The sequence below is a fragment of the Pleurodeles waltl genome, chromosome 7 (assembly GCF_031143425.1).
Source record: "Pleurodeles waltl isolate 20211129_DDA chromosome 7, aPleWal1.hap1.20221129, whole genome shotgun sequence".
Classification (NCBI taxonomy): Eukaryota; Metazoa; Chordata; class Amphibia; order Caudata; family Salamandridae; genus Pleurodeles; species Pleurodeles waltl.
Genome location: NC_090446.1, coordinates 1,137,003,165 through 1,137,015,405, shown reverse-complemented (window position 1 = coordinate 1,137,015,405; position 12,241 = coordinate 1,137,003,165). Strand labels below are relative to the sequence as shown.

The following is a 12,241-nucleotide window of genomic DNA, read 5'->3' as shown; positions in this document are numbered from 1 at the left end:
AGCCTCTTATCACCTCCTGGTCCTGCTACAGACTCTCTTGTCATCATTATGTAGCGGGTGGCAGAAGTCTTAGCACAGCTGTCCACTGTGAAGGTAAAAACTAATGTTTTATCTGAGGTACTTCAGCCTGGTCAGGCCCCTAAATAGCCTTGGCTGCCATATAAAGAGGCTCGAATGGATTCCCTATTGGGCATGTAGGCTAAACAGATGAACTTCCACCTGTCAATAGGCAGGTTTCTCGTGGCCATCATCTTGCAGCGAGCCCAACAGCCTTTCTTACATAACATCCGACACCAGAGTGTTTAGTGATATGGTACAGGCATCCACCAGCACATCAAGCCCGATGCCTTCCCTACCACTCTGCCTCACTGTGAGTCAAAACAAATAGAGACATTTGGCAAGCAGGTTTTCTCCTCTTCAGATTTTCATTTCCTTTCCTCTGACTCTCAGGTCAGTAAATGCCAGTTGTCTTCTCAGTTGCTACTCCTGTGCTCCTTGGGACACAGTGGCACATCCTTTCAGGCTATGATCCTAGTATTTCAGCTTTGGTCCTGATCTCACTGCGGATGACTCTGAGGCTTCCGGAGTTGTTGGCCTTCTGCTGACGAAACACAGCAGTTGACACATGCAGGCTCTGCAGTGGAACCTCAAATGTCAGTGGGCACAGCATCAGGAAAATCTGTTTGATTGTATCGAGATTTCAGCGGAGATGGCAAATGATGTGCAGGGGTGGCCCCTGAATATCAGTTGGGTCAGTGGAAGGCCCCTCTCCTTGCCCCACCCACTTTTGAGTTGTGGAGGCCACCTGGGATAAGTAAAATTCACTTTGTTGGAGTTGGAGGCCTTCCTGCCCACCATCAGAGGAACACTTGAAAAAAAGGAGGCAAACCCAGTAACCCTCAGCCCTGGGGGTATAACTATATTGTAAATGATTTTTAGTCCACAAGGGGGAAATGTGGCCCTTAACTCCCTCCGCAATATTTTTATCAATCTCTCAACACGATCAGGTTTTTATTTGCATTATTTATTTCATTTATAATTCAATACTGGTTCAAAATCAAAATGCATTACATTCATTCCATAAAAGTTCTCCTAAAATAGCGGTGCAGTGAAACTGATTACGGTGAAATGATAAAGTGCACCAGTGTTATATACAATATTCACAAGAACGTGGCTAAACGTAATCAAAGTGGTCTTCAAAATGACCCCTTCAATCCAGGTGTCTAGAAGCCACTTTTACATTTGTAAAAGCAGTCCACATCAAAATTATGGTGACGTTTCAGCCCAACCTAAAGATTCAATCAACAATGGGTCATCATCAGTACAAGGCATTTTTGTAGGTAGCACCAATTTCTCTAGTGAGGATGTATCATATCAAGACTGAAGCGAGTTAATTAACTTGTTCAGGGCAAAATTCCTATCACTGTCGGTATGAAGGTAATCACTTTATTTATGAATCCCAAACCTTTTGGTGAAAGTGTAACTCGTCTGTATTAGAGTATTACGAGTTGTGACAGCCATTACTTCATGCCTAACATCATGCCACTATCTGGGGTTAATCCCTTTGTTCACGAATCCATCAGCAAGCCAGAGGATGCCAACATGCATATCAGGTTCCCTTTCTTTACACCACTGCAAGAGTATGTAATGTCAGCAATTTTGCATATTGGATTTTCCAAGACACATCTCTCGAAGAGACTCCTTCTGTCTAGAGTGGAACTCAAGACTCCTGTATATGCCTATCTGCCACAGCCTCTTCGTCTCTGAGTTCTGGAGAAGATCACAAATGACTGGGGACAAGTCATCCTAGTGGCACTTGATTGGGTCAGGAGAGAGTGGTATCTGAACTCCTGCGCATGGGCATTTGACCTTCAAATGAACTACTGCTTCGGGCGGATATTCTGTCACACCACCAGGGCAGGGTGCAGCACCAGAACCTGTACAATTTGCATCTCCATGCTTGGTGACTGAGTGGTGACAATTGACGTTCTTCAGACTTCCTCCTGAGGTCGTTGATGTCATCTTGGTGGCTAGCGGTCCTCCCACTAAATCTATGTATGTCAATCACTGAGGTAAATTTGTGCATTGGTGAAGCACTCAACACACTGACCCACTACAAGCCAAGTCCTTTGATTAAATTACAACTGGGACAGATTCACGCAGACCGGCAATTAATGCTTTCCCTCAGGATGTGCTTTCCTGCTGTCATAGGAACACAGTATCAAAATTTCATGCACAAAAAGAATTTCAAGGGGCAAAAAGAAAAGTATATTCTTTATAAATTTATTGTCCAAGCACAAATCGGCCAACACGTTTCAAGATAAAAATCACTTCCTTAGGTCCCATTTAACAGTTCCAGTAGTCCAGTAAATCACTTGATTTGTGTTTTTAAAGAAGGTTTCCTTTATAGCAGTGATGAACTCAAGTTTCAAGTTAAAGGCAGTTCTAGTAGAATGAGAAGAGTAACTAGCATAGTGCAATTCCATGATCAGTGTATCAGCAAAAGCTTTCACAAATTGAGTGATTTACTGGACTACTCCAAATTGTTCAGCAGGGCTATACGCTTTTATTCACAGAAACCCGTCATCAATGCCACCATCCTCAGACTGGCTGGATGAAGACCACCTCTCCCTGCTGTGTTGGGAAGTCCAGGCTCTTTTGGCCAAAGTAGCCACTAAAAGGGTGCGGCCATCAGAAGTAGGTCATGATTGCTATTCCCGATACTTTCAGGTACCGAAAAAAGATGAAGGCCTTCACCCTATAAACTAGACTTGCGCCTTCTCAACTACTTCCTGAGAAAGGAGAAATTCAAAATGCTGACGTTGGCTCATGTCCTGGCTGCCCTGGACCCTGGAGACTGGATAGTAGCCTTGGACTTGCAGGACGCCTATTTTCACATAACCGTCCTATCAGCCCACAGATGTTATCTGCTGTCCTCAGTAGGTCATGAGCACTTTGTTTGCTCTTCTCCCCTTTGGCTTACCAGCAACCAGTGTCTCTTGAAGGCGGGCAGTAATCGCTCACCTCCAGACTACGGCAGACCTTTATACGCTGGGGTTAACTATCAACATTCTGAAGTCACATCTGACTCCCTCTTAGATGCTCCCTTTCACCTGAGCCATTCTGAACACATAGCTCTTTTGGGCCTATCCTGTGAAGCGATGAGTCGATCCACGATATTCAGGCTAAGAGTCACATGTTTCAGCCTCTGTTCTGGATTTCGAGAGACTAAGTCTGAGGCTGCTGGGCCTCATGGCCTCCTGTATCATGCTGGTAACATATGCCTTCTGGCATATGTGGTCTCTGCAGTGGAACATGAAGTCCCAGGGGCACAGCATCAGGAGAAAATCTCCGACCTGGACCAGCTATCGGAGGGAACTGCAGAAAATCTTCAGTGGTGGCTGATGAACGGCAATTGAGTCAGCGACAGACCCCTCTTTCTTCCCCACTCCACCCAGACTTCACAGTGGTCACAGATGCATCGTCCTATGTTGGGAAGGCCATCTGGGTTAGCTGGCGGTCTGAAGACCACATAAACCTGTTGGAGCTGAAAGTGATTCACCTGGCATTGAAAGCCTTTCTTCCGTCCATCAAGGGAAGGCTAGCTCAGGGGTTCACTGACAACACCACTGCTATGTGGTATTGAAACAAGCAGGGCAGAGTGGGGTCGTGGATCCTGTGTCAAGAGGTCCTGTGTCTCTGGACATGGCTGGAACGTCATGGCATACTCCTAGTCATACAACACCTGGCGGGCTCTCTGAACGCCAGGGCGGAGAAACTCAGTTGTCAAGGCAGTTATAAATGAAGTCTCCATCCGGAGGTGGTGCATTGTCTCTTCAAAAACCTTGTGTGGATCTATTTGCTACAGCGAGTATGCGCAGTCAGCACTTCTGCATGCTCGAGTTTCCAAGGCAGCTTTTGGACACATTTTGTAACAGACTGGGCCCAAGTCATCCTTGTGGGTCCGAATTGGGTTCGTAGATTATGGTATCCTGAACTCCTGAGCATGAGCATTGGATCTCCGATCAGGCTACCTCCTCGGAAGGATCTTCTGTTGTAGCAACAGGGCAGAAGTCTGCAAAGTCATTTTGGCAGCCAGGCGTCCATCAACAAAAAAACGTATATGCCTGTCATTGGGAGAGGTTTGTGGCTTGGTGCACAGACAAGCATGTTATTCCTTTTAATGCACTTTTGTCCAAGGTATTGTTGTTTGTTCTATCATTGGCCCAGCAAGGCTTTGCCTTTGGCACAGTGAAAGGGTACATTTCAGGCACACTGGCTTTCTTACGGTTGCCGGATCAGCCCTCCCTGTTTCAGTCACCAGTTGTGACTTATTTCCCGAAAGGACTTTAGCACATGTTTCCTCCAAAACCCTGCCTTATGCCCCAATTGGACCTTAATTTGCTTTAAACATGTTTTTTATGTGCTTGCCCTTTGAGCCAATGCATAGTTGCACACTACGTCTTCTGACAGTCAAACAGTCCTCTTAGTGACCATTACTTTGGCCATGAAGGTTTCGCGAGCTTCAGGCACTTTCTGTGCACCCTCCCTACACCAATTTTGTTCCATACAAACTGGTTCTCCATACCAGCGCCTCTTTGCTACCAACAGTGGGGGATGCCTTTCCCACATCAGCCTTCTTTGCATGGACCCAAAAATAGCACTGTAGTTCTAGACTGATCGCAACAAAGAACACTGGTGGACGCTCAATTCTTTGTTGGGTTTAATGGAGCATTGAAACGGAAAGTTGTGCAGAAACAGATTGTCTCTGGACAGATTGTGCTCTGTATTAAAATTTAGTACACATTGGCCAACAAGCAAACCCCTGAGGGCTTGCAGGCTCATTCCACCAGAACTAAGGCTGTGACCATTGCAATAGCTCTTGAAGTCCCCATCTTGGAAATTTGTCAAGCTGCTATGTGGACATCTCTGCAGACATTTACTAAACCTTACTGGTTTGACAGTCACGTTTGTTGTGAAAGGCACATTGTCCGTTCAGTCCTCAAGGACGTCTTTGTTCGCAGAACCACCTCCAGAGAGGTATTGCTCGGGTATCTTTTCCAAGGTAAGGAATCTGGGGCTAGAAGTCCCTATCAAATGAACAAGTCACATAACTTTAATAATGCCTTATCTGGTAGAGACTCTATCTTGCCACAGTTTCGTTACTGGCCCTCTCAACCTCCCTGCTTTTGTGAATGGCTTTTTCTCTGGGTACTGAGGAACCCATCCCCTTGTGCCAATGTACTTGTTTTTGGGGAGGAAGGTCAATGGAGCCCATTCCATGAGTCATTAAAAAATGCCCCAGGGCCGATGTAATTATTATGTTTTTGGTGGTGTACAAACCCCTACCTGAGCCATATGAAAGCCCCCAGGACCCCATTTCCCAAGGCCCGGGTAGAGGCAATGTTCTGGGATTCCATTCCATGGGGCACTGTTTTGTTCACTTCATTTGGATGGTGCGGGAAGGAAATATAAACCTAACTCCCTGTCCACATTCTCCTGGGCCGAGAGCATAGCTTTGCTCCTGCCCAGTGGAAGCAGAAACAAAAGCTGCTCCCGTCAGGCAGCATCAAAGAAATGGAGTCCGCTTCCTCTAGCACTCATGATGGGTGCTGGCAGGGGGGCATGGCTAATTATGAAATTATGAATTTTTTTTGGTGTTGCTGTAATCTTGTAAGTTCTTGAAAAAACAGCACATTGAGCTGAAATGTGAAGTGAATGTTCTGAAATCTCTCATTCGATGACCTATTGACTTAGGTTTCTCCAGCCCGGCTGTGTTTAACAGCTGGGCTGGAGAAGATGTACCGACCCCAGGACTGTGTCTGAGTGGCAGTCACTGCCACTCAGACCAATCCTGATGCTGCTTTCATGGTAGGTTTTGCATGAAAGCAGTGCCAGAATTGCTGGGGAGCCTGTCCTGGTGTTCCAGTGAATGCTGGGACACCAGAAGAGGAGTGAGGCAGCAGAAGTCGACGGGAACAGCCCAAAAGCTTTTTGTCGACCCACCACTGAGGCCCCCAACCCCGCCACATGCCCCCCCTTCCCCCCCTCAAATCCCCCCCTGCCTACGCCACCACCCCCTTGAACATTGCGCCAGCCTCCGCTGGGGGCACAGGGAGTGATCAAGCAATCTTCCTTCACCACTGATTACATTCTCTGGAAGTGATTTGTGAAATTGTGGAGCGGAGGATTTGCAGAAACACATTCTTGTGTTATAAAAAGAGATGAATGACAATATTTGTGACATTTTCTAAATAAGTGGCTTTTGGAGGCCTACTACACTAATACCTCTGTAACTAGCTGATGTAGCAGTTCCAAAATATAAGCCAGTGGTGAGCATCAATAAGTTTGTCCTCAACTGTATATTTGTTAAGGCCCTTCTTAGAAGTCTGGCCCAGTCTTTTCAAATTATGTGTTCATTTTCAAATTTATAACCCAAGTTTTTCTACCTTGAAGCCTGCTCCATATGGGAGTGTTCTGCCAGAAAGACTGACCGGAGCCTAAATGGACGGCCAACAATACTCTGATACAGTTCTCCAGGATTACTTCTTCAAATTAAAATATCTTTTGGTATCTGGGGACAGAAGCTTCACCGTAAATGAATCTTAAATATGCCTTATTCTATAATTTCTATCTCCTTTAAAACCATGTTTCCTTTACTGATTGGTGTGTCTCCTTTGTATAAACTGGTAACTTTGGAATGGTAAGAAATGAGCATGGCCATCTCAAGAACTTCATCCCCTTGAACTGGAAGTAAAGACAGCACATCCTGCATATAGGGAAAGGGGGAGGGTTCTTATCACCAAGAGAGACGGTATGGTTATACAAGAAGTCAAAACATGAATTTGCAGATTATCAGAAACATCTTAGCTATCTTGCCAAAACCAACCCAAACTCAGTATAAATCAGTGTATAGGAACGCTTTGCATGTTTAGTACCTGTTTGCAGTAAGCAGTTGAAAAAGAAGACAATGCTTGATGATGGTGATTCTTGGGAAAAAGTTATATGAGATTCTATGAACTTGTATTTGAAAATTATTGGGCATTTATTTATTGGTTGTGTGCCACAATTTCAATGTTTTAAAGAAAATGTTAAGCTAAGATCAGTGAAAAAAGGGAAAAATATTCCTGTTGAAGTGTGGCAAAAAAAACTATTCTGTGTTAATCTGTCCAGTTCATCGTACTTGAAAGTGCATGGATTAAGTAAATGTGGTGCACAAATCTGGGAAAGATTGTTTTTTAATTTATTGCAAGATTATTTGATCAGGGTTTTGGCCTGTGTTTCTTCCATCAGCCTGGTCACACCCGAGCAGTGTGAGCATGAAGGAGCCTGTATCCTACTCACAGTCTTCGATTATGACACGCTTGGGTCTAATGACCTGGAGGGAGAAGTCTTCATCTCCATGAAGGACCTGCCTGGCTTAAAAGGAGAGGACCAAACCGACAACACATTCCAAGTCAGCCAGACCCGCCTGCCACTGATACACCCCAAGCCAACTGGTACATAAAACTTTTTTCTCTGCTTTATTTAATATTTCTCAGCATACCTCTGCAATCATGTTTTCTTGCTCACTATATGTCTTTATGGGTGTATCTAGAAGTTGTAATACTGTATTTTCGGTTTGTTTAGGAGTTCCTTAGTGTTCTGTTTATCAGCTTGCTAAGTAATACTGTGGATGTGTTTCTTCTTTTGGAAAACGTGCTCTGTAATGTTATTCTTTGGACTCTGTAAGGACCGGCCTTTCATAAGGGTTGTCTCTTGGTAGTTGGCCTACAGAATGGATGGGTCTAATTGGTAGGGTCTTAAATCCAAAAGACTTTATTGGGCCCTACAATGGTGTGTTACAGAGGAGCCCTAACCCGGGAGACGTGTGCTACATAATGAGTACGAAGGTTGGCATTGCTTTCTTGGTTGTTGATTTTGGGTTGATATTCTGAAACTACTTGGCTGTTTAGTGGGCAATGAGCAGGTTTACATGTGCTTGATGAGCTTTAAACTGATTGGCTGTATATTAACCTAGTTGATATGGACCGGATGGCTTGAATTGGATAGACCTGAGATCGTTGGTTAGGGTTGGCTGTAAGCTAAATTGTTTGGAGTGCAGAGACTTTACGCTAGTTGACTGTGTTGAACAAGAGAAGCAGACTCACAAAAATAAAATCCTTTTAGCAATAGTTATTTTCAGTTATTATGATTTGAGGGCAAAGAATGTCACTGGTAACTCATTTCAAGAAGATTTCATAATAGTTCACCAAAACAACAGCAGTCACAGAAAAAAGTTGCATAACTGTTAACTAACTAAAAACATTTATTGCCATGAAATATAAACAAGAAATAGTAGCATAGTCAAAACAGAATTAGGTTAAAATGTGGGTTAGAAAGCAGAATGTGGTCAAACGACAGGAAAGAGTCCATCAAATCACCAAGATCATCACAAGAGACAAAATCAAAATACAAGAGCAGGTCCAGAAGAAGAGCAAGCTGATTTAAGAAATCAAGAACAACAGTCAGGATTTATAGGCCCTTGGAGTTCAGGGTTCCAGGATGCTAGAGCATGCTATTTAGGAGCTAAGAGTAATGAGAGTTGTAGTTTATTCCATTAAAACCAATACTTGTCACATGTATTGATGAGATCACAACAAGACACTCCTTGATTGAACATGCTACTTCCAAAAACAGTTCCCGCCTCCCCCTTCCCCTTCGGTGCCTGACACAAAAAAAGCAGCATGTTTCTTATGATGATATATATATCGATATATAGATAGGTAGATAGTTATAGTTAGGCCCTAGTTTCCATAAAAGAAGATTATTTTTGACTTGGCTATATCTTTGGCGCCCTTTGACAAATGTTACCGAAGTGTTCCAAAGAGTGTGCCCAAGGGCCTTGTTGTGCATAGAAAGATTTTGAGATGATCTGTCAAGTGGGGGCCAAGAAAAAAGGAGGGGGGGTGAAAATGTAAGTTTACCGTTTTAATTCCCATAGGGAATTTGAAGACTACAGCCCAAACAAATGGATGGAATTACATCAAATTTTGCAGAAAGGTAGCTTTTAGTCAGGAGATCACGCTTTAAAAAAAAATTGTACATCTGTTCAGTGGTTTTTGAGATATTAAAGGATACCAAATTTGTATATCTAGAGGTGCACATCATTTGTGAATCCTCCCAATCTTGTGTTGAAATCTGATTGGCTGCCAACACTTCAACCAGGAAGTGTTGGCAGTCATTTTGAGACTCAGCTTTAGCCAAATTTAAAAAACAAATGAAAAAAACAGAAAAGAGGGCAGGGTATGTTTTCCCTAACCCCCTAGCCTTGGTGCAGGGGTTCCCCTGGAACCCTACCAGGGACAAAACGCATTTGTTTTTTAAATTCAACGTGAAATTCACAAATATTCGATAATTGTGTTTTGATATATATTTTTTTTTTAAAGTACGGTACCTGCACTTGCTTTCAATTTTGCCTGTGGGTGGCAAAAGGCCCGGGGGCATACATATTCTTGTTATTTAGGAGGAGGTGCACGAGGCCCCCTTCCTAAGGCTGTTGAAAGTCCTGGGGACCACCACCTCCCCAGGGCTACATTTTAAAATGATGGGGGGTCGGGAGCAAACTGCCCCCATGGGCCCTGGGGAACACCACCTCCCTGGGGCTATTTGTAAAATATATATATATATATATGGGGGGGGCGCACAGACACCCGAGCCCTAGGGTTCACACCTCCACTGGACTACAATTTATAACTGTAAGGGTGGTCGCGCGTGCCCCCACCCCAGGGATCACCACCTAAATGATAAAAGTTGTTAGGGGGCAGCATAGACCCCCTGGGCCTCTTAGGCCGCCAACTCCCTGGGGCTAAAATAACATTGAACAAGGGGGTCCGTGCGGCCCACCTCCTGGAGCCATATATGACCCTGGGGACAACAACTCCCAGTGGCCGCCTCCTACTACCTCCCGAGGTGCCCGCCTCCTAGTGCCTCTGAGGTAGCTATTTGCTTTTGCTTGGCAGGAGCTGTGACACCTCCAAGCAAAAGCAAACACTCCGCTTACAGCAAGCGGGAGCTGTTAAAATGCTCCAGCCTGCTGAAAGCGGAGTTTTCATCTCTTTCCCTGTCTGCTAACATGAGGGCAGGGAAATAGCTGAAACTAGTTATTGCTTGTGTAAGCGGGGAGCAACATTTTCAGCAGCTCCCTGCGTGGGGAGCAATGATTGCTCCTGCAGGAAGCGGAGAGCCGGTTGGGAATGCGGGGGTCCTTGAGGCTCCCCCCGCAGTCCTTTTGATGGCTAGAAATAATAAAGTACTTACTTTTGTAAAGTACAAATCATCCAAATGTGTTTTCTCTGCAGTTCCACCTTGTAAAGTTATCAGATGGAGATGTTCCAAGAACAATCACATTGGCAAAGTTACAGACACACAAGGAAACTGGAGACATTACCTCGGCGTCCTTTAGGCAGCTGTAGTGTAGGAGATGCACTATACATTTACCCAACGAGATAGCACTTACTAATTAGCCAGTAGAAAGTACTCCAGTTGGGTAGACATTCTGCTGGAAACACTGGCCTCTTCTTTGATAAATATGCAGGACAGGATTCATTCTGGCACAGTGCTCATATCACAGGAAATAGTTGAAGCACCACTTCTTATCATCCTAACTTTGTGCGCATGGCCAAGGCAAAACAAGTGTGTTTTATCTGCATTTAGACCATGAAAAGGTATTAGTAAACTTTGAAGGAGGTGTTTGCATCCTTGCTTTTTTTTTAGAGCTCAATTTCTCATGTAATGAATGTGATGTATGGATTCTTTCTTGTCATCTGCTGCGGGAACCAGAAATTGTGTTATCCCTTTTCCAAGGAAGATGGACAGCTTACTAAATGGACCCTCCCCTCCCGCCCAGGCTGCATTTCTCACCGATTTTGGAAACGTGGTCTTGATGAACAGGAATATGATCATATCTCCACCAAACGAAGAAGCACTTCATGACTGCTGTGGGGTCGGCTAAAGGCCCTGCGGCCAAACACTGCCATGCACGGCGTTGGATGGTTATAGGTGGTTGGCCGCAGGGGGTTGGTTGGATTAACATACAGTAATTAAAAGTTCGATGGCATATGTTGCTGCAGATACACATGTCTGGCACAGTCCGCTGCCTGGTGTTGGGCTCGGAGTATTACAAGTTGTTTTTCTTCGAAGAAGTCTTTTTGGTCACGGGACCGAAGGACTCCTCCCTCTTTGGCTCCATTGCGCATGGGCGTCGACTCCATCTTAGATTGTTTTTTTCCGCTGTCGGGTTCGGACGTATTCCTTTTCGCTCCGTGTTTCGGTTCGGAAAGTTAGTCAGAATCTCGGAAGAAAGCGTCGGTATTGTTCCGTTCGGTATCGGGATAGTTAGGATACATCGACACCGATCATCGGAAGACTTTGGGGCAGTTTCGATCCCCCATCGGGGCCTGGTCGGCCCGACCGCGTGCGACATCGAAGCCGATGGAACGGACCCCGTTTCGTTTCTGCCCAAAATGTCACAGTAAGTATCCTTATACAGATCAGCACTTGGTCTGTAACTTGTGCTTGTCCCCCGAGCACAAGGAGGATACCTGTGAAGCCTGTCGAGCCTTCAGGTCCAGAAAAACACTCCGGGACCGAAGAGCCAGGCGTCACCAAATGGCGTCCACGTCGACAAAACAACGTTTCGACGACGAAGAGGAAACATTCTCGGTTCCGGAATCAGAATCCGGAGACTCCGACGTCGAACAACAGCAACAAACTGTGAGTAAGACGTCGAAAAGTAAATCCATCGACAAACCGAAAGCCCAGGGGACGCCACTGCCAACAGGCCATGGCTCGACCCATAAATCAGGCGACCCGTCGAAGGGGCCGAAAAAGGGCACGCCCATAGCGAAGACACCCGACTCCGGTCGAGGGACCGCCATGGAGCAACCTCGGAGCCGAGAAAGCGGCTCCGAGAGACAAAAACAAGATACCGGCACCGAAAAACATCGGCACCGAGAATCCATGCCGAAAGGAACAAAAATTCTGTCGGTGCCGAAACCGAAAAAAGATTCTCTCTCGGCGCCGAAAAATACCACACCTTCATCCTACTCAGAGGAACAAGGACTAAGTGGCCAAATGCACAAATTTGGACAAGAGCTCCAAAGTGTAGAATCGGACTACACACAAAAGAGACTGTGCATCCAGCAAGATACAGGGAAGATATCAACCCTTCCCCCAATCATGAGGAAAAGAAGGATCGGAC

The 12,241-nt window shown here is 45.2% G+C and overlaps 1 protein-coding gene across 5 annotated transcripts in view; it reads left to right on the top strand.

The window, feature by feature from the left end:
• UNC13D (unc-13 homolog D) overlaps positions 1–12,241 on the top strand; it is an 876,342-nt gene that overhangs the window by 745,752 nt on the left and 118,349 nt on the right. For all 5 annotated transcript variants that reach the window (XM_069200183.1, XM_069200186.1, XM_069200185.1 and 2 more), the window contains exon 32: positions 7,294–7,499. In XM_069200183.1, the coding sequence (XP_069056284.1) occupies positions 7,294–7,499 (206 nt within the window). The remainder of the gene's footprint in view (positions 1–7,293; positions 7,500–12,241) is intronic.